At 44.1% G+C, this 25,530-nt stretch overlaps 1 protein-coding gene across 4 annotated transcripts in view; it reads left to right on the top strand.

Annotated features, from left to right (window-relative positions):
• Nucleotides 1-2,083: 2,083 nt before the first annotated feature.
• NIN (ninein) overlaps nt 2,084-25,530 on the top strand; it is a 105,760-nt gene continuing 82,313 nt past the window's right edge. For all 4 annotated transcript variants that reach the window (XM_036842353.1, XM_036842355.1, XM_036842352.1 and 1 more), the window contains exons 1-4: nt 2,084-2,228; nt 2,751-2,804; nt 11,267-11,470; nt 21,826-21,907. In XM_036842353.1, the coding sequence (XP_036698248.1) occupies nt 11,288-11,470; nt 21,826-21,907 (265 nt within the window). In that variant the 5' untranslated portion in view covers nt 2,084-2,228; nt 2,751-2,804; nt 11,267-11,287. The remainder of the gene's footprint in view (nt 2,229-2,750; nt 2,805-11,266; nt 11,471-21,825; nt 21,908-25,530) is intronic.

Raw genomic sequence — 25,530 nt, 5'->3', positions numbered from 1 at the left:
AAAAAAAAAAAAAAAACTCCTCATTCTTCCCTTCTAAGACTGTTGACTGTTTTAGTCCCCAATGAACATATTCTCTTATTTATAAGATGACACCTATGTAAGGATTCTGGTAACAGGTTAGCTATTCCCATAACAAAGAGTGTGTATGTGTGTTGTGTAATTATTACTAGACTGAACAACCACGCATGAAGTACATGAGTGTGTGTGTGCATGCTTGCCCAAGATTGTTAAAAAGCGGGAGAGAGGAGCCTGAATCTCTCCTTTTTCTTATTCTCCAGGTGCACTGTGTTGAAGGAATAGCATTTGGGTTCTAAAAGAAGACTGACCAGCTTGGTGCTTCCCTGGTGGCTCAGTGGTTGAGAATCCACCTGCCAATGCAGGGGACACGGGTTCGAGCCCTGGTCTGGGAAGATCCCACATGCCGCAGAGCAACTAAGCCTGTGCGCCACAACTACTGAGCCTGTGCTCTAGAGCCCGTGAACCACAACTACTGAGCCCGCGTGCTGCAACTACTGAAGCCCGCGTGCCTAGAGCCCGTGCTCCACAACAAGAGAAGCCACCACAATGAGAAGCCCGCTTATCACAACAAAGAGTAGCCCCCGCTTGCCGCAATTAGAGAAAGCCCATGCTTAGAGAAAGCCAGTGCGCAGCAACAACGAAGACCCGACACAGCCAAAATTAAATAAATGTATTTAAAAAATAAATTAAATAAGACTGATCTGCTTAAAAAAAAAAAAAGAGCAAACAAAACCCCCCAAAACTTGGAGTTAACTGTAGATTCACACTGTTATAAGAAATAATACAGAGAGATCCCTTACAGACCTTTTACCCAATTTTTCCCAATGATAACATTTTGCATAATTGTAGTACAATATCACAACCAGGAAACTGATGTCAATACAATCCTAGGGCTTTATTCAAATGACACCAGTTTTATGCTCACTCATTTTTGTGACTATATTTTGTTCTATGCAGTTTTGTCACAGATGTCATCTGCTTTTGAATCCCAGCTCTGCCAACTAGCTGTGTGGTCCTGAAGAAGCTCCTTAACTTCTCTAAGGCCCTCATTTGCAAAATGGATATAATAAAGTCTGCCTCCCAAAGGTGGTGTGAGGATTAGGTAAGATTATTCCTGTCAAGTTTCCAGCACACTGGATTCTCAATAAATGCTAGTTTCCTTCCTGTCTATCCCTTGTTCTTTCAGTAGCAAGGGAGCGTTTTCCAGTTTCCTGCTGAAATAACCAGACTTGTGTAGAAATGTAGAGATGGGGGAGTGAGAAGCGGAGACTCTGGGGGAGCCCTGGAGTAGGGGTTGGGGGGAGGAGGCGGTAAACTCCGAGCAATCATTGGCCTGAGCGGTACCGACTCCAAGGAGTATCCGTCCCGCGTGGCTAGTGACGGAGGGTTGGATGCACCCACAGAAGCCTGGATGGGGGTGGGAGCCTAAGAAGACGTGGTGGGCAGGTGCGGAAGCCAGTCTAGACCTGGTAGGAGGGACGCACTCGCTCCATAGGGTTCAGAGTCAAGTCTGGACCTCTTCAGCCTCCTGGACCCCCTCTTCTAATGATCGCCAATGGGCGCTCGAGGGCTGAGAAATCTAAGACCGCCTGGGGGAAAAAGAGGCACCTGGATCCCCACCTTCAGTCCCACGGGCTGGAGGCGGGGACTTTTCCCCGACCCGGTGACGTTGCCGGCCGGGTGTCCTAGGCACAGAGGGGTTTATGCAGGTGCCTCTGGAAGGAAGGAGAGGCTATCCGGCAGGGGGTCGACCTCTGCTGACCCCCTCCATCTGCGCCCCGGCAACCCCCGGAGCTTCCAAGTTCAAATCTCCGAGGCGACCGCCCCAGGGTCACAGCCAAGCCGTGACCGCACTCCTCCGTGCTCCGGCCACCAGAGGCGCAGTCCCCGTGGAAGGGGTGGAGTGGGGGGGGGACTGACCCCGCAAGGGCCCGGGCGGCGCCCAGCGCTCCTCCCTCAGCGGCCCCAGCTGCGCGGGCCGCGGAGGAGGAGCCGCGCCCGGGCCGGCGTCGCCCTGGCTCCTCCTCCCCGCGCGGGCCTGGCCCTTCCTCCCCTGCGTCCAAAGCTTCGGGTGGGCCGCGGCCGAGCCGGGAGCCGAGCGCGCTGGGCGCGGCCGTCCCGCTGCCCCTGCCGCCGCCGCCTCCGAGCCCCGAGTGCGCCCGCGGCCATGGCCCCCGCGGCAGCGCCAGGCGCCTGAGCCCCGGGACTCGGTAAGCGCGGAGCCCGCTCCCGCGGACCCCCGCCCCGCGGCCTGGGGGTGCGCGGAGGCCTCTCGCTGCCCCCGCGCTGTGGGCGAGGCCCTGCGCGTCCTGGCGGCCCAGGCACCGGAACAGGCTGGGGCTTCCCCTGCCGGGCTGGGGCCGGGCGGTGGTTGTCCCCGCGGGCCGGGAGCAGGGAGCGGCAGCGAGGAAGCGGGTGGCCCGGCGGCCAGCTTGGGCCGGGGCGCTCCAGGCTGACCAGGCGGGGAGGGGATGGTGTGCGAGGCGGAGGAGGGGTCGGTCCGGGAGAGCGGGCTGAGCGGGCGGGGGCGGGCCGGCGGGCGGGGAGGATGCGCGCCGCAGCCCCCAGGAGCCGCGCTTTTGTGAGCGCTGGCCCCTTACAAATGGAAATGACGCTCGCGCGGGTCCCCATTCCCGTCCGTTTGAAGGACGCCCGCCCTGAACCCCGGCGCCGACTGCGAAGTATTGTCCCGCTTCTGGAGCCCTAACAAAGCGTCCTCCCCCGCTTTGCAGAGCACTGGAGGCAGGCGGCCGGCTGTTCGGGCGCAACGGAGAGGCCGACAGAAGGTAAGCGAGGACGGCGGGGGCCGAGAGAGCTGCTGCCTGGGGACACAATGGGGTGTCTGGGGTTTCCGGGGGTGGCGATGGGCGGGCGGGTCGGGGGCGCATCTGCATCACGCGTTGCCAGGGACCTGGGCGGCGCGCCCGCGCTCCGGCCGCACCTCGCCTCCCGGCTTTGCAGCGCAGCCGGGTCTGGGCACCTCCGCCACCCGCGTTGTCCCCGCCCGCACTGCCAGCTGAAGGCGGCTACTGTGTGCTGGTCCAGGAGAGGACTTGAGTCCCGGGGCGGGGTGGGGGGGGCAGAAAGGGTGGTGGTGCTGTTGCCTTCTGCCACCCAGGCACCCCTGTGACTGGGAAACTGAAGAGAAACCTACCTGGGGAAACCCGAGGTGTTAGCCTAGGCTGTCTGAGTAGCGGAGAGCTGTTTGGACCCATTGTAGAAGGTGTCAGGGATCAAGGCACAGAGAAAGACTTTACCCAGTGCGACTACTAAGAAAGGAACAAAATGACGCTAGGCTATTGCCTGAAACCCTTGACCGCCAGACCCACGGGATGGAAGTGTGGAGTGTCGCAGCAGAAGCTTCCAGGGTTCCAGGGGCTGGGCTTCTGCAGCTACCAAACCGGTCTCTGACAAAAGGACAAAGCTGATGGAAACAGTTTACTGCTGAAAGCTCTTTCTGTGCAGCTGAAAGAGATAGAGATAGGAAGAGGCGATTTCCCAGCCTCAGCCCTGACAAACCGGGGCTAAGTTGGTGCAAGTAAAATGGGAGCTGGAAAGATTGTCCTACCGTGCACCTTGTTTCTAGACAACTTAGCTCTTATGAGATCTTCTGCTTTCTTTACTTGACTGGGGCAGATCCCCTCCTGGTGTTGAGGAATTTCTGAGATGAGCTTGCCATAGAACTTAACTCCTGAATTTGTGAAATCGAAACGGATCGCATGGTTGTCTTTTGTGACTGAGGTGGTAGCATTTTTTAGGGTTAGAATCCTAATAAAGTCAACTGAGGCACATGGGCTAAGCTTCTGAGACCATGGAAGGTTCTCGATCCGGCTCCCTTAAATACATTAACATAAATTTATATCTGTTTACTTGTTTCCTGAGGATTGACAGTCTGCAAGGATATGTATTTTTTTCTGTGTCAGCTTAATTCTGAGTCTTCCCTAGTGGCTAACGTATTGGTAGCTGACCTGAAATATTGGCAGGTCTTGCTGTGGAGTTGAAGAGGGATGTGGAAATTCCCAGACTGTGTGTAACAGTGACATGACAGGCTGGCTGATAAAACAGTTTGCTGTGGTCTCCTCAGCTTTTGTCAGTGTCCTTAGAGAGGTGAAGTGAACTGCTGGGGAGTTTCTTTGCAGATTTGTTTATTTTCACCTGGTCTCTGGTGATTCCTTAGAGGAAAGCATTCTGAACTGCAGTATAAAGTGTAGGGCTTACGGATGTTCCAAATGGGTTGGACATCAGCAAAGATATTGCCAAGGCAGGAAAAGACTTTACAGGAGGCAACGGAAAGGCAGCCATCACAGGCACGGTCTTTGCAGTAAAATGTCAAGGATCAGTCATCTTAACAGACACTTACTCAGAATGGCATGGGTGTCTTTTTTCTTGTTCTTTTTTCATTTTAGATGTGTGGTGACCCTTAATATCAAAAGATGTTAACTGTCCCAGAGGGGGAGAATAGGGCTCCAGTGAATTTTGAACAGCCAATCTTAATAGACAACGTTCTTATCATAAGTCAAATGTTGTTCAAATAAATTGTTTTAAGCGTCACTGTAAATGACTTTCCACACTAACATTTCACCAATCTTGGTGCTTCCATCTTATGTTGATAATGAAAATACATTTTATCAGTCTTACATTGATGAAGGGTTGGCACATTTAGCCAGATCATTTTAGAGGGATTCAAACAGCCTAAAGCTTTTTCAGGAGGTTTATTTTTATAGGTGCCAATTCATTTGTAAGCCAATAAATTATGTGGTTTGAATTCTGGCTATTGAACTTACATCTGTTGGGCAGGGTCTTGTGGAGAGATTTACTGAAGCTTGCAAAAAGATATTTTTATCCTATTCACAAATAAAATAGAATTTTTAAAAGATTATGGGAATATGCAAGTGAGCAACTTTATTTGAAATCAGGACACTTTATTGCAATTTATATCAGCAATTAACCATTTATTCAAGCTTTTAGATGCAAAAATGACAAACTATTTATGATCTAATCCTCCCTTAAAAAGCAAAGTTGGGAAAATACTGTTTATAGATATGAGAAGAGAAGTGCTTCCTTTTTATACCCCAGGGAATGGTAGTCAGAGCTGCAGGCATTCTAAATTAATTTGAGTAAATATGGCTCAAGAAGTGAAAGTTGTTACAAGCTGTCTCTTTTAAGAAAGTAGCAAAAATGCAGCTCTGTTTTCTGCTTCCCTAATTTTACTTAGTAGCTGATTACAGGTTACTGAATCTACCATGTGCTAGCCTAATGATTTTATTCCTCCAGCCATCCTGAGTTAATGACTTGATTGGGTAATCCACCTAGCTATTAGGTTTAACAAAAGCTTGGGTTTGCTACATCATTCAGGATAGTAAAATACTAAAGCTTATTTATGTTTTAGAATAAATGCTAGTGGGATACCCTTAGTTAAATTAATTTTTTTTGTAGTTAGCAAAGGTTGTTATTTTCTTTCAAATTTAATATGATTTTTTTCCTGTGTGGTGGCATTTAAGCTTTTGTGTTATATTTTTACACTCTGATTTTATTCTTGCTGATACTCTTGTGCTTTTAGTATCCAGCTAGAAGTGAGGTGCTATCTGAGCAGAGAGGAGGCTATCTGACAGTAATCAGTTTGATGAGCAGCAGTTTTTGGCAGAAATATTCTATTATCAACACATAAATGGGGACAATTGCTTTTTCTATTAAGCTTTTGCTAAACTTGAATTTATTCTCGTCACTATTTCACTCTGTGCTGAAGTAGTCCAAAATGGTAAGTCTGGAAATCTTTGCAGCAAATTAAGGTGTTTGCAAAAAAGAGAAGAAAAAGGAACATTTTATTTTGACCATTGGCATTATGAGGCTCTGACTTGCCAAACAGTGAAAGCTAAAGGCGTGAATGAAAAGCTTTGCCAAAGCAGAGTTTGTCCATGTTCATCTCTTTAGTTATAAAGTAAATTAGTCACTTGGTGGTCACTGCCTGGACTGTGGCCCCTCAACAGCTATGTCTGAACACAGATCCAAAAGCATCTATTATGATACCCGGGGAAAGCTGCTGAGCCAAGAGGGACATCCAGACATTCCTTGTAGCTGTTCAGCTGCTAGACCATCTGGAGGGGAAATAAAAGGCCTGGGCTAGGGCTCTGGCATTGTGCTCATTTATTATTTGGTTTTTCCTTGCCAGACTTTGTCCCCTTTTCACTCCCTTTGGCCCAGAGCAGACGTCCCCTTTGGCTGGTCTGCCATTCTTACAAGCTCCTTTCTATACCTTGGATGCTGGAAAGTTCACAAGTTCATGGATCCACTTCATGTGGGCCTTATGTTGGGGACTTCATTATCCCAGCAGCACCTCCACCTTGCTCTTTTCCGATCCCAGTTGGCACTGTGATTTCATCAGCCAGGGCTGCCAAAGGGAGCACAGTGACACCAGTCTCTGATGGACTTCCCTGTCAGGGTCTGCACATTCTGGCAGCCTTGTTTTGAGTTATTTGGAAAGAAAATACTCTGAATAGTTCTTATTATGGGCGGTTGTTGGGTGGTAATTGTTATGATTAATGGCTCTTTGCATCTGCCTCTTATTTAACCATCCCTTGTTAGAACTCCAAAATATTGCCCACACGGGCCCTTTTATTCCAAAGGAGTCGTGAAGGCTTCTGGCAATTTGATTGGGAAGGTAGATGGTGACGAGGGGCCCAGGTTTGTGGCAGGCTTTATAAAACTGGAATTGTCCTTGGCAATTTGAAGGACGATTTATCATTCAAAACCCAACTTCCTTCATCTCTAAGGAAGATTCCTGTCACTGGTGAGTGTCAGCTAGGCTCTGACTCTGGAAAGCATTGAATTGCACAGATTAGACATACTTAAGTATTTGTTGGGGAAAGTATTTTAACAATTACCAGTTTCTGGACTATGCCCATTATTGAAGACACAGGACTCTTCATGATCATATTTATATAAAAATGCATTTCTTCTTTGCCCTAAATCCCAAAGCTACTTTAGAAAAAAGAGAATGCTTATTCTGTGTATCCTTAGTGTCTCATAGGCTATAATTAGTCAATAAATGAATCAAGGGATGTAGGGAGGAAGGAACCCCACCCCTTCTCCTTCCATTTTGGAGGAGTTTATGGACACCAAGTGTTCCATGGTCATTTCTAGTTCTTGTTACCGTTCAGCTGGTTAACACATAAAAGTGGAGATAAGTGATTTGTCAATGATACCATTCCAGTGGTCCCATTCACGTGTTCTGCGTGCATGTGTAGGACTGAGAGATAGTATAGAGTCAGACCAGTGTTCAAATCGCAGGTCCATGACCATTATTAGCGTTGTATCATTGGACAAGTAGCTTAACTTTGCCAAGCCCCAGTTTCTACATATTAAATGGGAATATGAGATCTACTTTAAAGAATTAGGAGGATTAAATGAAATCATTTATGCTAAGTACTCAGCATAGGCCAGCTCAGAAGTTTAAAAAAAAAGTGTCTTCTGAACTTCCAACTATATTTCAGCCTTTCTGCTTTTGTTTGACATTATATTTATCAATAATCTGCCTTTGAAGATTGAGGAAGCACTGAACATTACCTACTACTGTTACCATTTAGTAATATGATATTGCTTATATTTATAATATGTCCCTCGCCCATTCTTGCTTTCTGGGATATGGCATTCCACAGCTCCTGTTTTGCTTCTTGGAAGGCAGATCTATGACCTGTTGCTGTGTGTAAATTACCCCTCTTCAGTTTACCCCTCCTTTGCAAATCGCAGGTATTTTCTTGGTTGTTTTCTCAATTCCCCTCTTGTATCAACTTTCTCTGGGATTAGCTGCTCTTGCTTGCCATATTTAACCCTCAGAACAACCTTCCAGATGGGTATTATTATTCTCATTCTATGAACAAGGGGACTTGGGAAAGTATTTTAATACAGGTTCTCCTCCAAAGTCATATCCCATAACAACAACAACAAAAATGCAGCTGAAAATTGAATCCACTGGCTTAATTACTAAATCATAGAATCAAACTTCAGATGGCTGTACGTGGTGCAGTTTGGCAGTGGGTGCTCGCTTTCTACTTATGCTTGGATATGTCTAAGACTGAAAATGCGTTTGAAAAGGGGTTGGATGGGGAAAGTAGAGCTATGCTTGTGCAAGAAGTAGGTGTTTCAAAGTCTTCATATGCTTATTTCTGTAGCGTTCATTCAGGGTAAGTTTCCTTGTAAGGAATCTCCATATCCTAAGTCAGTCCATGATGTTTACTGAGTCCCTGGAGTGAAGAACAGACTGTACTATGCATTTGGAGGAAGCTATAAAAGAAATTGAAATTGTGAACCTTGCCCTTAAAGAAATTTCTGCCAAGTGGGGAGAAAAATAATTCTTGCACATGAAATTACTGATGAACGTTTGGGGAATAATATCAGCCAGTAAAAATGCCTTCTGTGCTAGAAGAGTACTGACAACTTGTCACCATATGTAACATCTTTTGGATGTTTCCATATGATCATTTGTTCTCCAGGGGTGGGGCTGTTTTCCCTGTTAAGTCAAAAGAATGTTTTACTAAGCACAGTTCTTGAGAAGCAGGGAGATGAAATAAAGAGATAAAAAAGGAAAATTGCTGTGAAATGAAAGAGGTTTGATTTAGTGAAAATCCAATGACCTCCCAAAGAGCAGGGCATGATAGCGTATCAGATTCAAAGCTGTGGATAAGATTGGGACTTCTCGGTACATTGTGAGACTTTTTTTTTTTTTTTATATTGAAGTACAAATGAACTTATTTACAGAACAGAAATAGACTCACAGACATAGAAAACAAACTTATGGTTACAGTTACCAATGGGCAGATAAATTAGGATGATGGGATTAACAGATACACATTACCATTGTGAGTTTTATGGTTCTCTTTCATTGGTTTAGATGGACAAAGCCCCACCCCTTAAAAATAATTTTTAAAAGGGGAAGTGTTAGAATTGTTTCACTTCTGAGGTTTTTTTTTTCTTCTTTTTTTTAAAATGTAAAATCAAGCAGAAGCAGAATAGTCTTGCTTTTATGACATTGGTCAGATTCCAGCCCAGGGGACTGTAGAACTCAGAGAGTGAGTCTGAGAGCTGTGGCAGCCCTGAAAATCCCAGAGCATCTTGGGGATTCTCAGCAGATCTTAGCTGATGATGAACTGGGTGAATGCTAAGTGAATCTCATTAGCTAAGCCTTGGCCCTGTCTAAATTCCTAACTTCTGAGGCTTTGCTTAACACCTTGGCTTTTCATTTCTGATGCTTTGATGTTTATTTAGCACTCTCAGGTTATTTTGTAAACATTTACATGGTGATTAGTTAACCCAACAGACCAACCCTGGGAAGGCAGCCAGAGCTAGCAGCACCGTAGTAGAAAAACTGATAATTAGAAGAAGAGACCTTTGAGACCAGGAGCCTGGACCAGAACATTACCTCTTTGCTTTAATGAGTGGCCCAGCTGTTTGGATCCATCTTCTGCCTTCATCTCGTTCTGCTGAAACCCTTGGGATAGTCATTGGCTCTGTTTTAGCTTGTCATGTTTTGAACAGTTGTCTCTGAAAAGAAAGCAACCTAGCCTAGAGCAGCACTGATGTGTTACAGAAGGCTCGCTTATTTTCAGGTCTGGCCGCGTTCAGCATCTTAATGTGTGTGGTTCCCGTGTTGTAATGATCTGCCCTATAACATCACCTCTAAGAGTTTTCTGACCCAGGACTTGGTTTAGTTAAAGGTGTGCTTTTAAAAGTAGAATGTTGGTTGCCAGGGACTAGGGGAGGGGAAGTGGGAGTTGCTGGGCAGTGGGTATAGAGTTTCAGTCATGCAAGATGGAAAAGTTCTAGAGATCTGCTGTACAGCAGTGCATGTGTAGTGAACAAATATGGTACTGCATACTTAAACTGTTGTTAATAGGCTGGATTCCATGTTATGTGTTTTTTATCACAATAAAAAATTATATTGGCAAGATAAATACTTTTTTTAAAAGGTGCTGCCTTTTATAGTCAAGGGGCTGGTTCTGCGAGCCTTGTTTGAGATGGCTGAGGTCACCCTCTCAAGGGTATATGTTCTGTTTGGCTTCCATTGCATCATTGTGAAGGTACCTTCACATGTGAAGGTTTCAGGCTTCCGTTGGAAAACCCAATACATTAAAAGTGAATTATTGTGCAAGCAAAATACCAGATTTCATTCTTCAAGTATTGAGGGACCTAGAATTTTATGATATATATTTTTAGCAAAAAAGATTCTGAGAGATATTGATGACTCTGTGTTTTCACAAATCCCATGAAATGTGGGAAAATGGAAAGTCTGGGGTTAGAGTGGATCAGAGAGATGGAAGACCTATTAACCAGGAGTACAGAGGGGAGACTGTCTAGGTAGTAGAGGGTCCTGAGATTCTGTGTGATTCACATGTGGTCTGTGGCTCCTTTGAACCTCATTGTCTGAAAGGCTGGAGTTGTGTTTTCCCCTTTCTCTAGGCAACTAAGCATTACCTAAAACTCCCTGGGGCTGAAGTATTCAGGGAGTACTCTTCCTGTCACACCTCATGTAATTGCACCGGTGAAGTTAATTGAGTTGTTTTTTGAGGAACTCGTGTAAGAAGTGTTTGGTCTCGTGTAAACAGGGAGTGGTTTTGTATCAGACGTATTCATCCAGTGCCTCTTTGCTGCTGCCCTCCAGTCTGACTACGATGGGGGGCAGTAGGCTGAAGGAAGAGAAAGGAAACCGTCTTGGCAAGTTGCAACATCTGGCAGGTCCTCTGGAGCCCGCTGAGTTGCGTGGAAGCTCCGGCCCTGCAGTCTGTTGTGGTTAACAATCACTTCATTTGGAAGGACTGGATGTCAGAAGGGGCTTTTCACCTTCTCTAAGTCCTGAGAGGTCTCTTAAGACCACTTTCAGTCTTGAGTTTGACAGACTGGCTGCCTGCCTGAGCGCCGGGCAGGAGAGCAGGGCGCCTTTCTGCCCATGGGACTCCCTCGTTCTGGTAACATTACCCCACCAGGACCCGACCCCGTGGATGTGCGCCCGGTGTGAGTGCGTGTGGGAGCTCCCCTGGCCTGGACCAGGTTCTGGAGGGACCTGTGGTCTCGCTGGGAGGTGTACAGTGTTACCTCCCCTGCTGCCCCTCACAGGGTCCCGATGGACCAGCATGAGGGGACCAGGACACACAGAGTGTTCTTCCCAAGGGGCTGGCAAGGGTGGGGACGGCTAGTGGAGGGGCGGCGGCAGGACTCCAGCGCTGCCACCACCCAGCCTCCTCTCTGTCCCGCACAGGTGAGCGCTGTGGGCGATGGGATGGATGAGGCGGAGCAGGACCAGCATGAGGCCCGACTCAAGGAGCTGTTCGACAGTTTTGACACGACGGGCACCGGGTCCCTGGGACAGGAGGAACTCACCGACCTTTGCCACATGTTGAGCTTGGAAGAGGTGGCCCCGGTGCTGCAAGAGACGCTGCTTCAGGACAACCTCCTGGGCAGGGTAAGGCCTGGGAAGAGGCTGGGGTGGGGCGGGGTGGGGCGGGGTGGGGGGGTGGGGTGGGAAGTGGGTGTGGTTTCTGCCCGGGCGCTGGGGGTGGGGCAAACCGCACGTGTTGCAACTTGTTTCTAACATCCTGGAGGTGTGTGATCTTAGCTGTTAACCTGATAAACAGAGAAAAGAAAAAGGAAAAAAAAAAAAAAAAGTAATGGGTGTGACTTAGCGGCGCAGTTTGCTCCGGTGATGAGGGCGTGCTTTAATTTGTGCTCTGGAATGAAGGTGTACGCTGAGCCTCTTAGATGAAAAGAGAAAAAGGTAACAAGAGGATGTTTTCCAGTGCTTTCCTTGTTCTTTGTGGATCATTTCATGGACTCCACACTCATCAAGAGAGGGGGCTGAGATTTCCATGGAAGTGAAGGAAAGGACAGTAAGAAAACTGCCATTGCCAGGAAGAGCAGCTTGCTGTTATGACTTTTGCTCCCCATAAAGCTATTTATCGTGAGGATTGTTCCTAGGGTAAAGTATTAATTAAACCTTTCACCCAGGAAATAAGACAGGAGGGTAAGTGCCGTTTCACTGAAAACCCAGCACGACTTGCTTCCAACAGGGGTGTGCGTGTGTGCTGATACTAGCTTTTACATACGAAAACAAATAGTCATGTTCTCCCCGTAGATCAAGTCACAGATGAGTAAGAGGTGAGAAGGGGTCCTTTTTTCCCTCTTGCTGTTAGTGGGAAGGATGTCTTGACCTGATAGTGTCTTCAGTTCTCATAATTAAAATTGAGAGCATCATTTGTGTGGCTTTGAGTTGAATCTTGCTGCTGGTTTTTTGCATGATGAGAAGGAAAAATGGGCAGTACTTTTTGAGCTCTGTTGCTGCCATTGCTGACACTTTGTAGACGTTCGTTTTTATCACGTGGTATAAATTGAGGAAGCAGCTGTGAAACTCAACTTTATTCCAGTGACCAAACTTCCTTTTCTTCATTTCATTTTCACTGTCTCTTAGCTGAAGCTTTGGACAGGTGACCTCAGATACAGTGCAGTGTATTGGCTCTCTGTGACGCGAGATGGACGGGAGTGGCGGTCATCCTGAAGTTAATGTACAGAGGATGATACATTAATACATTGGGGGCCTGGCACCGTGGAGGTGGCATTTAACAGGGCTCACACTTAAAGAAAGTGTGAGTTTTTGTAAAATGAGAACCATTTTTGGTAACTTTGGGGGGATTAGCTGCTTGTGAATACATGTGATCCCTAAAAAAATGCTAAAAATCTTGCTTTGAAAAGCAATAGAAATGGGAGCTTTGAGAATTAAACTACTTGCTCCTCATCATGTAAGGCACTCAAATGTTTTCTAGTTCTGCCTCAATCTCAGAGACGTCGGGGAGCCAACAGAGTAGCGTTTCTCGCTGTCATCCTTGGGGATCTCAGTCCTTTGGGTATCTGAGGAATAGTATCAGAGAGGGGATCTGTTTTCACACCTATTAAAGCCGGAGAAGACATAATACAACTTCAGGTTTCCTTGAGAGCCAGTGTAAATATGGAACTCTCTGCTGTAAACAGATTGCTCCCTGGCAGCAGATTGACAGCTTGCTCTCCAGATGCTGCGCATCTTTGCCCTCGTTTGGTAGACTAAAACAGGGGACCAGTTATCGATTGATTCGTTAATGACTTGACACTACCAGCCCGCCTTTACGTTTGCTCTTCGCCTGCGAATAATGAATACCTAAGTGGTCTATAGCCTGATATTTACTTAGTGAGCCAGTGATAAAAGTTAAATAGATGTATGCATATTGATTTCATGGGGAAGGTCCCTGGTGGTTGTCTTGAGAGCAGGGTTGGCATGAATTAATGCACTACTGTTAGATTTGCATTTTCTATGAAACTGAATTATTCTTCTCAGATGATCACATAAACTGGGCCATATGCTGTTAAGATACTCTATATGGTCTACAATTTTAAATTATAAGGAAAAAAAATTCCTTAGACTTCGCTGGAGAATTCTAAGTTCTACCATCTTGATATATTGAATAGGAATCATGAGTTGTAAAATTATAAAATTGTAAGCTGTTTCTAATACCAGCCGTCTCTCTTCTCTTTAGATGGTATTTATAGAAAAATATGTAAGAGTTAGCAGTTTGGTTTAATAAAAAAGGAGAAAGAAATAACAGCATGACAAACCTAAATATATTCATCTATTCGTTAATTCAAAAAATATGTATTGTGTATGTCCGGTATGTCAACATTCTAATGGTCTTATGGTATGAGTGCAACTTATGTTTATTGTAAACTAAAGTTTTCCATTAAATTGGCTTTTGGAACACATTAGTACCCATCAACCTCCTGGATGCTTGTGGTTTTAATTTTGTCTTTTATATCATAACAAGTATAATTTTTAAATAAAAGAAAACATCTAAGTTTTACCTCCTTTGGTATTAAGCTGAATTAATCTTTTTTCTTGAAAAAGAAATAAGGTAAAAAGCATTTTCTCCCTCACTAAGAATATGAATATTATCTGTTTATTTTTTATCTTAAGATCCATCTTTCATAACTTCTTGTCCTTTTTTTTTTTTTTTAAGCCTAATGTTTCTTATGATGGTTGTCAAGGAAAGTAACTTAAATCGACTTGCCATTTTCATGCATTTTACTAATGGGCCATTTACCCTCAAATTAATCTGTCTGATCTTGCTTTATAACTTGAAACCATATTCCCCTGAGCATGGTGGTTACCCTATAAATGTTTGAAATGCCCAAAGTTGTGGATCACTGATTTAAAGGAAAGAGGACATTGCTGGTAGGTGTTTCCTACTAGGTTATCAAAAGAACTCCATTCATATCTTTGTCATCAGTTAAGCACCTGTCAGGTGGGTCAGACCCCCCAAGACAAGGGATTCCTTGAAACACTGAGGAATTTATAGTCTGGTCAGGTAACATTCCTGGCAGGTGAATAGTACTGGGAGTAAATACTACAAACATTTAAGAAAGGGAACCGTGTTAGCTCACTTATTGAACCAAGTTTCCATCCAAGCAATTGATTCCAATTGTAGGTGCTTCCTGTTTATTATGCCTTTTAAAGGAAGTGTTTCCACATGCCTCTCTATTTCCTTTATTAGAAATCAGAACCTAAAGATGATAATTTACCTTGGTTTTGTTGAAGCCTTTAGTTAGGTCCAGCTTTAGAAATACATTTTCCTTTCCTTATTGAATATACTAACTTTGAGACAAAGCTGCCCCCCTATCCCCTGAGCTTCCCTGCTCTACTCTTTAATATGAATCTAGATGCTGACATATCTCATGTTCTTGACACTCTTTAGAATCAGAACAAGCCGCGAGGTAGCAGAACTTACCATTGGCTTCCAAAGAGTCCCATAGGTGTGTGGACTTTGGTCATCAAAGGCACTTTGGAATTTTTTGTATTAAAATTTGATAACTGTACAAATATATAATTCCACTCAGCTTTTGCAGTTTTCATTTTCAAGTGCTTGTGTTCTTTTATAAACATCATGATTAATTGTATATGGCGATTTGCTGGTTTGTTTCCACTTCATTCAGCTTTTTAAGATTTCTTTCACTTACATACATTTTAACTGTTTGAAAAGTGAATCAGAAGTACAGCAGTACTTTCTGGTGGTGATTATTTGTACTTGTTCTCTATGTGCAAAATTACCCTTGATCATCAAACAGTGCCTATTTATAACCACCCCGTGTTCATGCTCTTGTTTCATATTATTGATCTGGGCTTTTTGAATGAGTTGGAGGGAAAGGTGGGAACATTTCTCATTACATCTCTTAAATGTCTGAATCTTTGCCATCTCTCTTACTGTTTAACCTGAAACAGTGAGGAATATTTTCTAATTCCATTTTGGTCTTGTGAGTCTGTGGGGTTGATTTGAACTCCTAAGGGGCTATAGTTCACATTTATAGACAAAAAGACCTTCTGATTAAGAGGCTGCAAGACTTGCTTCTTTTCTTTGTTAACACTTTCTTGTCAACCTCACTGCAAAATTGACTTTGGTGTTGTATACTGTGAACCTCGCAAGGTATTTAGTTTGACAAAAAGCAAGGGCAGAGGGGAGGGCTGGCCTTCCAGCAGCCTGTTGGGAAGGCCTTCTACTCTCAACAAGAGGTAAGAGCAAGTGGTAAATGGCTGTTCTTCTCTACCTACTTTATTTCAGTAATGACTGTCACTCTCACCAGAGAAAGTATGATCAGGAATGCTCATTAGATTTCTGCAGTATTCCATTTATACTTTTATGAGTAGCTTCTTGTTTGGATGGAGGGGACTTAAAGTGCTTCAGTGTCCAGCACAGATTTTAGACTTCAGTGTTCATCTGTATGACAGAGAAACCTAGAACCCAGAACTTGGAAAAAGTCTGGTGACTTGTCTGGGGTCAGGCAACTCCTTTGAAGCAGCGTCAGGATGGGAACCCAGATTTCCCAGTCCCTGAGTTTGAATGCATGTCTCCACAGCCTCCTAAGACTCCACATATGAAAATATGAATCTCATTCTCCATCCCCTGCAACCCACCCCCATCCTCAAACTCCCTCCCCCACTACATGGATGCCGTATGCTATTGGAGCAGTCTTTGAATCAGACCTGGATTCAAGTACTGACTCCTGTCACTTTTTAGCCATGTATGTACATTATCTAAAATACTCTGAGCCTCAGTTTCTTCATCTCTATAATGGGAAAAATAATACCCTCCCTATAAGATTGGGATGAGGTTGACTTAGAGCGTGTGTATCAAAGGCCCATCTAGGAGCCAGGAACACAGTTAACCACTGCGTCCTGTGTCTCCCTGTACACTGCCCCCCTCCATCTCTTACACACTGAGAGTGGTTTTTTGATAATTGGTGACTCCCCAGGAATGATTTTCTGAGAAAGCTCATTAGAGTAGGGAACGGATTTGCTAGCAAGTCTCTTGTGTGGCGGTGGTTTGCATCTGTTTCTATCTGTAGGCAGGGCTCTTTGGATCCATCTTGGAGTACAACTTCACACAGTCACTTTAGGTTTTACAAACCCACCTCTTAAAATGGCCTTTGCCTCTCTCCACGTTGTCTGCAGTAAATGACTACTAAGCTGCAATAACCCAAATGCTGTATTTAGAAGAAAACATTTGTAACTGTATCTTTCATTATGAAACCATGTCTCTTTGTTCTTCTGTGTCATTTCTCTTTGCATAATGCTGTCAATGTTATTTTCCTCTACATTGACCTTCTGGTGAGTCCATATTTCTATACCCATTTTAGCTAACACTTGATGTTTTGAATGTCCTTTCTTTGATTTCCCTGTGTATTAATAGCTGCAAACCTCCTAAGTGTGATGAGAGTTACGTGGGCCTTTGTCTGGTCTAATAAGCTCACTTTGTTGAACGCTGGCTTGAGCCCTCTCATCTCAGGTCTGTTTGAAGTGCTGCCTGCACACATGGGGAAACCGTATGCATCTGATCTCCATGATTGCACGAGATGATTTTATGCAACGTTAAGTTCCTCATTCTACTTCCTGTTACAGGGTTTTTTGTGTGTGGTTTGAAATAGAATTTGTTTCTTACGCTGAGCTTAAATTAGTTTTTCAGAAAGGCAAATTATGTTTCTCAAAAAGCTATGAAATTCCTATGAAATTTGGAGAGGAAAAGCGATGAGGTAAATTTCTATTAAGCGGTGGTGACACATGACAAAAAATATCAGACTTAACTAGTCTTCCTGTTAATTTAGTTTAAATGTCATGTGTGTTTTTAGTCAGTCATGTAATTTTCCCATTGCTGCAAACTGCCCTTTGAGGCATACAAGGTATAGGAATGCTTGTAAAATGAATGGCGGCAATTATTATTCAAATGAGGGGGTACCAACCAAGGTATGCATGGCTCTCGAAAGCTGGTTACCATGTGAGATTTAATCGCACTGTATACTTCTGAAGATTTCTAAATTTTAACAGACTACAATAGTGAAGCTCCCTTGGAGGAGAAAAAATGGTACTTAAAAATTACAGGGACTGAACTGAGTGAGCCCACTGATGTGCATTTCTTCACAATAGAGGGCGTTTATTCACGTTTTGGTTCTGGGTTGTGCCCTGAGGGGCTTTTCTGCCCCATCTGTATTCATGAGCATTGATGGAAAATAGTGGTCACCTGCCTCTGTTAGAGAACTCTCTTGAAATGTGGAATTTACTGCTATTTAAAGCAGAGGGTCCGGGGTCTCTGCCCTCACAAGAAGGAAAATAAAGGTCAGTTTAAGACTTGAAGCTGCTCCAATTGTTTTTTGATCAGCTTGCCAGGTTTTTTGTTTTGGATTTTTAGATTCTTTTTGTGGGGGAAGAAGGGTGTTACCCAGATAAACGTTGCTGGATTATGAAGAACCCCTGAGTTAGTAATCATGTTTAGTTTTTTGTAGATTTTTTTCCTTCTAAAATGTGGCTGATTTAATACATCCTAAGTCCATTTTGGAAACCTTTAAAGCTCTGCCTGTGAATATCTTGGAGAAGTCGAATGTCACAAAACTGTCCCTCTTTTCCTCCCTGCTGGCCTACTAGGACATGCTCATTTATCAGAGACCCCTACCAGCCTTTTTTGTCTCTCTCAAAGCATTTGCCAGGTTCTGCCTTGTATTATAGTTCCTGATCAGCTTTCTTCTCTTCTTCCCCATTCCACCCTCCCACACTCTAGAATCTGGATAAACCCCTTGAGGGCAGAGGTTATATATTCTCTTGCTCTTGTGTCCTCTGAGGCCCCAGTGTCCTACTTTGTACCTGGTGACATTGTGTAAAGTTGAGGATTTGACCTGGAGCAGCAGAGGGATTTCCCTGAGAGGTCAGACCAGGAGTGAAGAGGGCCTGGGGCAGGCAGGGTGGCTGGACTTCGATGAGTCCATTCGGAAGGCCTCAGTTCTCCCGGTAACTCTATCACTTCAAGACAGGCGGCCTTGGGCAAGGCACATGCCTTCTCTGAGCCTCTCTCCCCTCAGTTCAAAGGAGGGATGCCTGCCTTGACCGGCTCTCATGGATGTTGTGAGATTCAACTGGCCAAATGTCCAGGAAAGAATGAGCCTACAATAATGCTCCCAGAACTCGCATTAATATAATTTTCTAATAACTGGATCTCTTACCCCATTTAGTGGCAAACTTTAAAAAAATAAAAAAGGGGTTAACCATTGGGGATTGAGAAAATTTTATTAAAGTTTTACCCTAACAAATAGTATAATAAACATCATGAGGTTATTCTTGATCATTTAAAATCTTCTTGGTCTATCAGTTATTCTTCTGTATTATAAGAACAATACCCTCAGGATTTATTTAGCAGCACGTAGATCCTTGCCTTAATACTAAATAACCCCAGCCTATTAGGTTTTGAGTGCGTATGTGTTTTTAAAAATTTAAACTTTTTTTAAGTGTAAAAAATTATACTTTACTTTTGTTCGAGGGGGGATAGTTAATGTCTTCTCTCAATCCCAGTATGTCAGTAGCTACTTCTTGTACTTACCTTGAAGTGTCCCTGTCTTTTAGTTGCTGTTTCTAATCTGTAGGGGGGTTGGGAAGCAGGAAAATGAAGCTGATAATAAATCATGTAGAGTGAGAAGAAATAGCTTCTGAGTCAGTTCCAGGGCATATTCTACAAGAAGAGCGAGTGGGCTTTATGACACCTTCCTCAGCTTTGGACACCACTTGTTCGCTTCCCGATTGTCTGCCATGCTCTAGATGACTGAGGCTGAGAGAGAAGCAACCTCTATGTCAGTGAGGTACATACTGTCTCAGAAGTGGGTGTGTTTGTATGAGGCCTAAGTGTCCCTTGAATCTGGTATAATAAAGTCTTAGAAGTGGGTTAGAATTAACTTCCAGGTTATAGACGTCTTTGTCATGTTTGGAGGGTGCGGGAAGTAAACTTGAGATACAGAAACCCCTGAGTGACCTGCACGGCTAATCCTCAGCGAGTTGAGCTATGTTAGGACTAAATTCCGAAGGGCTCTTTCCAATGACCTCTATCAAAACTGACAGGTTGAGGAGACCCAGCAGAGACCCACAGAGTCAGATATAAAGGATGTGAAAGTCTCAAGGCAACCACATCCCTTTTGAAACAGGAGCCCTCCTTCTGTTCAACTCATTAACTGTGGCAGTGAGGGACTCTGGTTTCATTCGGGTCATGTCCACTGATACCCTAAGGGAGAGGAGAATCTCGGAGTTGGGGTCCCTAAACACAGCAGACCGGATCCATTTCTCTGATGCTGGCCAGCTGCACAGGTCCGGGGGGGAGGCAGGCTCCTGGGCCTCCTGCTGTCACCCCCGCCCTACCACTTGGCTGGTTGGGTCACTCTCATGGCCAGTTGCTTTGCTTGAGATATGGCCCCGTTTCTCTGTGAAAGTGGTGAGAACAGTCACCTCCATTACTAGTCCTATTAGTAGTGTTAACTACCACTTGCTGACCACCTAGCAAGTCCCAGGAAGTTCTAGACACTTTACATAACTCTCATTTTATCTCCCTAAAGCCACTATGAGGGAGGCGGTAGTATAAATAACATAAAATACATGCAGTGCCCTTAGCAGTACCTGCCCGATTCCCTGTGACAGTTCCTGAGACTATGCGCTCCATGGCGGCTCTATCACCGGGGCCTAGGATAGGGCCTGGCCCATAGCAGTGGCCCAATAAATATCTGTTGAATGAATCATAAAGATGAGTTGTTAGCTATCCCATTTTTCAATTGGAACAAACTAAGACTTGGAGAGGTTTGGTAATTGAGCCAATTCACAGTGGCTGAGCCAGAGTCAGGACCTAGACCCAGCTGCCCCAGCTTAGAGCTTTCACTCCTCACCCTTCTCCTGCCCACCCTAAGAGGAAAGCATGATTCCGGTAGGAAATAGTAGATGCCAGGGTGGGAGATGCCCCTGAGTGGGAGAGGCTTGGGTATGTGCTGTTTGTGGGCTGGCTGGTTGGGAAGATGGCCTTGCCCCCGGTAACTGAAGCTGGATGCCACGGTGCCTGAAGCCCACCTCTGACTCTGGCAGAACCTAGTTCTCCTTCCTCCCCCAGGCTTTGCTGTGATTCGTCAGCTATGAAACCTAATTAGCACAGTTTATAATTCTGTAATCTTCTAGTCCTTCATTGATTGTACCACCCTGGCTCTTTAGCAGATGCCCTCCCTTCCTGAACAGACTTCCGCTCTGGCTCCATAAATATGCTGATGTTTAGTCTGTGTGATCGAAAGGAATACGATTTTAGAGAGCAGTTTCAAGTAATCAAAATGAATGTGGTAGAGAAATCACATATTCTTTGGGAGAGAGTGGTAAATTGCAAGCATATGCTATTTTATGACATATGAATCTCAGTGGATTCCTCTCCTTTGCACTGATTTGCATGAATAAGACATATGATTGGTTTCCTTCGTTGTTTAGATAACTAACAAGGTTTGCTGCTTTTCCACATTTAATTCAGAAGTGGTTTTTAATCTGTCACTATATTTAATCTCCCAGGCAACGTTTTGTAATGATGTCTAAAGAGACCCATAGCAGCACAAGTTATAAATTTATCAACTTTGTAGTTACATACAGGGTTCTGTATAAATAGGCACCACGTTATTAAACTATAATTATGATGAGAAGAAATACCATCTCTCCCTTCTGTCGCATGGTGAGATCATGTAAATTTAAGTTATAGAAGAATGTACTTGACCATAAAGAAAACTATTTTATCCCTTTAACCAAAGTAATATCCCAATTCTGAGTATTCACTTAAGTGAAACTCAGGTTCTTTCCTACTTCAGTCAAGGTAATTGTATGTTTAAGAATTTGGCAGAATGCTTCCCAAGGTTCTTTTATTCTTTGTGTTTGCTATTGATTTCTATTTGTTTATAGAATTACAGGGGCCTTGGGAGATAAATATATAACATATTCCTGCCTCAGGCAAGACTGTATTTCAAGTCATCTTCGAAAGGTAGTTTACTCTCTTCTAGAATATCTTAAGAGATCAAAGCATCTTTGGGACATTGTTACAGAGGATCATTTACTTGGAAAGTTTTTTCTAGTACCTAACCTAACATCTTTCTCTTCTGGTCTTGTTTAGAAAAATTAAAGGAGCTAAGAATTCAAAACCTATCTTTTTCTGAGTTTATAAAGAGGGTTTTGCTGTGTAGTTTTCCCCCTCAGGGTTGACTAAATATTGATATTAGTGTTGGTGACACTGGCGTGTAAAATGATCAGCCCATTTTCCCTTTAGTGCTTTAAAGAAATGAAGAAAAAAGGGAACAAAAACAGGTTATATGACTCACTTCAAGGCTGTCAGATGCTAACAAATGGTTCTGGAACCTTGTAGATGGGTTTGCTTCCTTAAGGCTGTGGAAACTATTTTGAATTTCTTTTGAATTGTTTATTTTTAGGTGCATTTTGACCAATTTAAAGAAGCATTAATACTTATCTTGTCTAGAACTCTATCAAATGAAGAACACTTTCAAGAACCAGGTAAGGACACTAACTTTTCCTCTCTTCCTTCTGCTTTAAAATTTGTCCAGGGAAGAATTTGGGGACCTTGAAGCATGTCTGTGAAAGCTTTGGGGCATCCGCTTCCCACAGATTGAGTGGTTATTTTTGGTCTTTTGACATGGTCATAAAAGCCTTGCAGCTGTTGCACACTAAGATGAGCCTTCTCTACCACAGCAGCGAATTGTGGAAGAAATCACTGGATTGTTCCTAGGAGATGTATCAGATGGTGTGGCCAAAACTCATTCTAGGAATGAGCAGAGTGGGGCTGAATGGTACTTCCTCCCTCCTCATTTCCTGTGAACGAGGAACAGTATGAACTGGGGGGGGAGTTTTGTCTGAAAGAAGAAGGTTGGCCAATGAAGAGATAATTTTATTCAGTCCCACTGAGTGGATAGCCCTCTGTTACAGACCTTATCACATTATATTGTAATTGTTTTTCTATCTCCTCTCGAGTGATAGTTCCTTATGGTCCACGTTTGTTCATTGTTGTATTTTTAGTGCCTAATAGGATGATTAGCACATAGGAAGTATCCAATGGATGTTATGAAATGAAAAAACTTAATATTATACTTCACTGATTTTTTTAAAGGCACCATAGATTATGACACATCATTATTTTATATACCTCTAAAAAGAAAAATTATTCTCAATTATAATGGTAAAATGCCATTGATTGTAAGACACATAATAATTTCAGAATATTCTAATCTAGGGGTGTGTGGGGGGAGGTTATGTCTTAGAATCAATGAAATATGGTAAATATTTAAGGGGAAGTCTAAAACAGTGTTGAAATTTATATTATAATACAGTCTGGTTTTATAAAAAAAATCAGTGGTTATTAGGGGCTAGGATTAGAGGTTGACTATAAAGGGGCACAAGGGAATTTTGGGGGTGATGAAACTGTTTTATATCTTGATTGTGGTGGTGGCTACAGATTTTACCAGTGTTTTAACCCATAGAGTTGCTCACTAAAAAAGAGAACACTAAAAATATAGTCCAGTTTTGAGACTGAGGAGAAATCATTGACATTTTGTCCCTATAAGGAGTCATTCAGTGTGACCTATTTAGAAGAAGCACAGGTGGGAACTCATGTCTTATCCTCACTGGTGATCTAGTTCTTCATTGTACCTTCTGAAATGCTCCAGATTTGTGTCATATGTATGAACTCTGCATTTAGCGGTGTTTTGGATTCCAGATTGAGTCTCCCCCTTTTTGCTAAGGTTATTGCCAACTCGGAGGCTTTCCAGAGCTCTCTGCAAGCCCCCAGTGAGCCTAGGAGGGAGGTTATTGCATTCTAGAGATTTTCCAGACAAAAAGTAGAATTTCTGTAGGTGACCACTGCTGGAACATGGACTTTTGTTCTTATGGGGTCTCACATTTTATTGGCAGTTTTGCTTTTTTAAAGTTGTCATCTTGGGAATTCCCTGGCAGTCCAGTGATTAGGACTTGGCGCTTTCACTGCTGGGGCCCAGGTTCAATCCCTGGTCAGGGAACTAAGATCCCGCTGCCAAAAATAAATAAATAAATAAAAATTTAAAATCAAGGTTGTCATCTTTTTTTTTTTTAATTTATTTATTTTTGGCTGTGTTGGGTCTTCGTTGCTGTGCGTGGGCTTTCTCTAGTTGCAGCGAGCAGGGGCTACTCTTTGCTGCGGTGCACAGGCTTCTCATTGCGGTGGCTTCTCTTGTTGTGGAGCACGGGACTCTAGGCACACGGGCTTCAGTAGTTGTGGCACACGGGTTCAGTAGTTGTGGCTCACGGGCTCTAGAGCACAGGCTCAGTAGTTGGGGCGCATGGGCTTAGTTGCTCCGTGGCATGTGGGATCTTCCCGGACCAGGGCTCGAACCCATATGTCCCCTGCATTGGCAGGCAGATTCTTAACCACTGCGCCACCAGGGAAGCCCCAAGGTTGTCATCTTGATAACAGTAGTGCAAGATCTAGGGACCCTGACTAGAGCTATGGTGACATTACCACATCTGTTTTATTTCATATGAGCATAGGTAACATAAGCTTAAGTTCCGTGTTCTTCTGTTTTCCCATCATATGGGTTTGGGATGGGCAGTGCTGCCACTAGACCACGTGGTCCTTTTGCTGCTCTTTCTTCAAAACCTCTCCTGTCCCCTGCCAGAAAAGTGTCATAATAAATGTACAGATTGATGTGACCACAAATGTGAAGGGTGCCCCATAGAGGGCTCTGAATAATGGGGAGGTAGACAATGGCTGGCTGAGCTTGGTAACAGCTCGGAAGTAAGGTTTATGAATTCAGCTCCAGGCGGTAGTTTCAGAGTGATGTATATGCCTCAATGCTGTCCAGGCTGAGGCCATCATTTGGACAAATCTTCCAGGGGGACACGCAGAGGGATTTTTATAGTTCACCGTGTGCTCCATCCTTTGGGTGGGCTGCAGCAAACCTTTGTTACAGAGCTGCCCCAAATCAGTGTAATGAAGCAGCAAAGTACTTATAGCATTTCATCCAGCATGTATGCGACTTCCTACCGTTTGTCCTGGCAGCATAAAATCTAGGATTGAGCCTGTGCCTTAAGAGTGTTTTATCTCATATGAGGCTGGGAGTCATTCCTTCTTTGTTCCTGAGAATCTCTGCTTTTTCTGTCTTTTGCCCATCGCTCCCTGGCCCTTCCAGTTGTTTTTGGGGATCATGCATTGCTTTCCACTCAGATGTTCTCCCACCCACTCGAATATGTGACTCCACCCCCATAGGCTGCCTGGCTTGGCTGGCGAGAGACAGAGAAAGAAGGATAAGGACTCAAGTGCTGTGTATCAAGAGGCCACTTGAGTTCGCCCCCTCCTTCCCCTTTATGAAAATAACTATCCCTTAAATCATAGACCATATGATTGTAGGGCTGGAGCAAATGCTGCCATTTTATCCATGAGCAAATTGAGGCTCAAAGAGGGATGTGGCTTAATTGAAGTCTCACAGATTGTAGCAGGGAAGGATGCTGACGCTGTATCACCAAGGGATGGGACTCCAGGAGGCCTTGGCTTAAGGATGTTTACCCTCAGATGGATGAGCTGGGGGCAACAGTCCTCAGTCAGTGCCGCCTGGCCAGAAAGATTCTGACAAGCGGCCAGAGGCAGAAGGAAGGAGCAAATAAGAGCAAGTTTCACCTGATCATTAGTGACAGGGATGCCTGTGTCCTCAGCATTATTTGGCTGTTCAGTACTTAATTCATCTTCTACTGTAAGGGGCCAGGGCTGTTGTATTTTTGTCTTGCCTTTTCAAATCAGTGGACCTCCTGGACTTTGAGAGAAAAGGTTACCCTTAAACTATGGAAGGTGACCGCAAAAATAGGAGGGCCATCATGCACAGCCTTAGACGTTGAGTGGGTCATGAATTGATATTTTATAACATCCAAGATTTTTATAAGTTAAAAATATCAGATGTTGCACCTGACTATAATATAGAAAATCCAGCTTGATTAGATAGAAAGACCCTTGAACCAGGAGTTACAAAATACTGGCCCTGCTCCTCTAATTAGGTGGCCTTATACGTCACAACCTCTGTGGTCTTCAGTTGCCGCATATGTGAAAGTAGTTGAACTGGAAAATACTTAAAATCCATTCAGCTCCAAGATTCAGTTGT

The sequence above is a fragment of the Balaenoptera musculus genome, chromosome 2 (genome assembly GCF_009873245.2).
Source record: "Balaenoptera musculus isolate JJ_BM4_2016_0621 chromosome 2, mBalMus1.pri.v3, whole genome shotgun sequence".
In the NCBI taxonomy this organism is placed as follows: Eukaryota; Metazoa; Chordata; class Mammalia; order Artiodactyla; family Balaenopteridae; genus Balaenoptera; species Balaenoptera musculus.
This window is presented reverse-complemented; position numbering and strand designations above follow the sequence as displayed.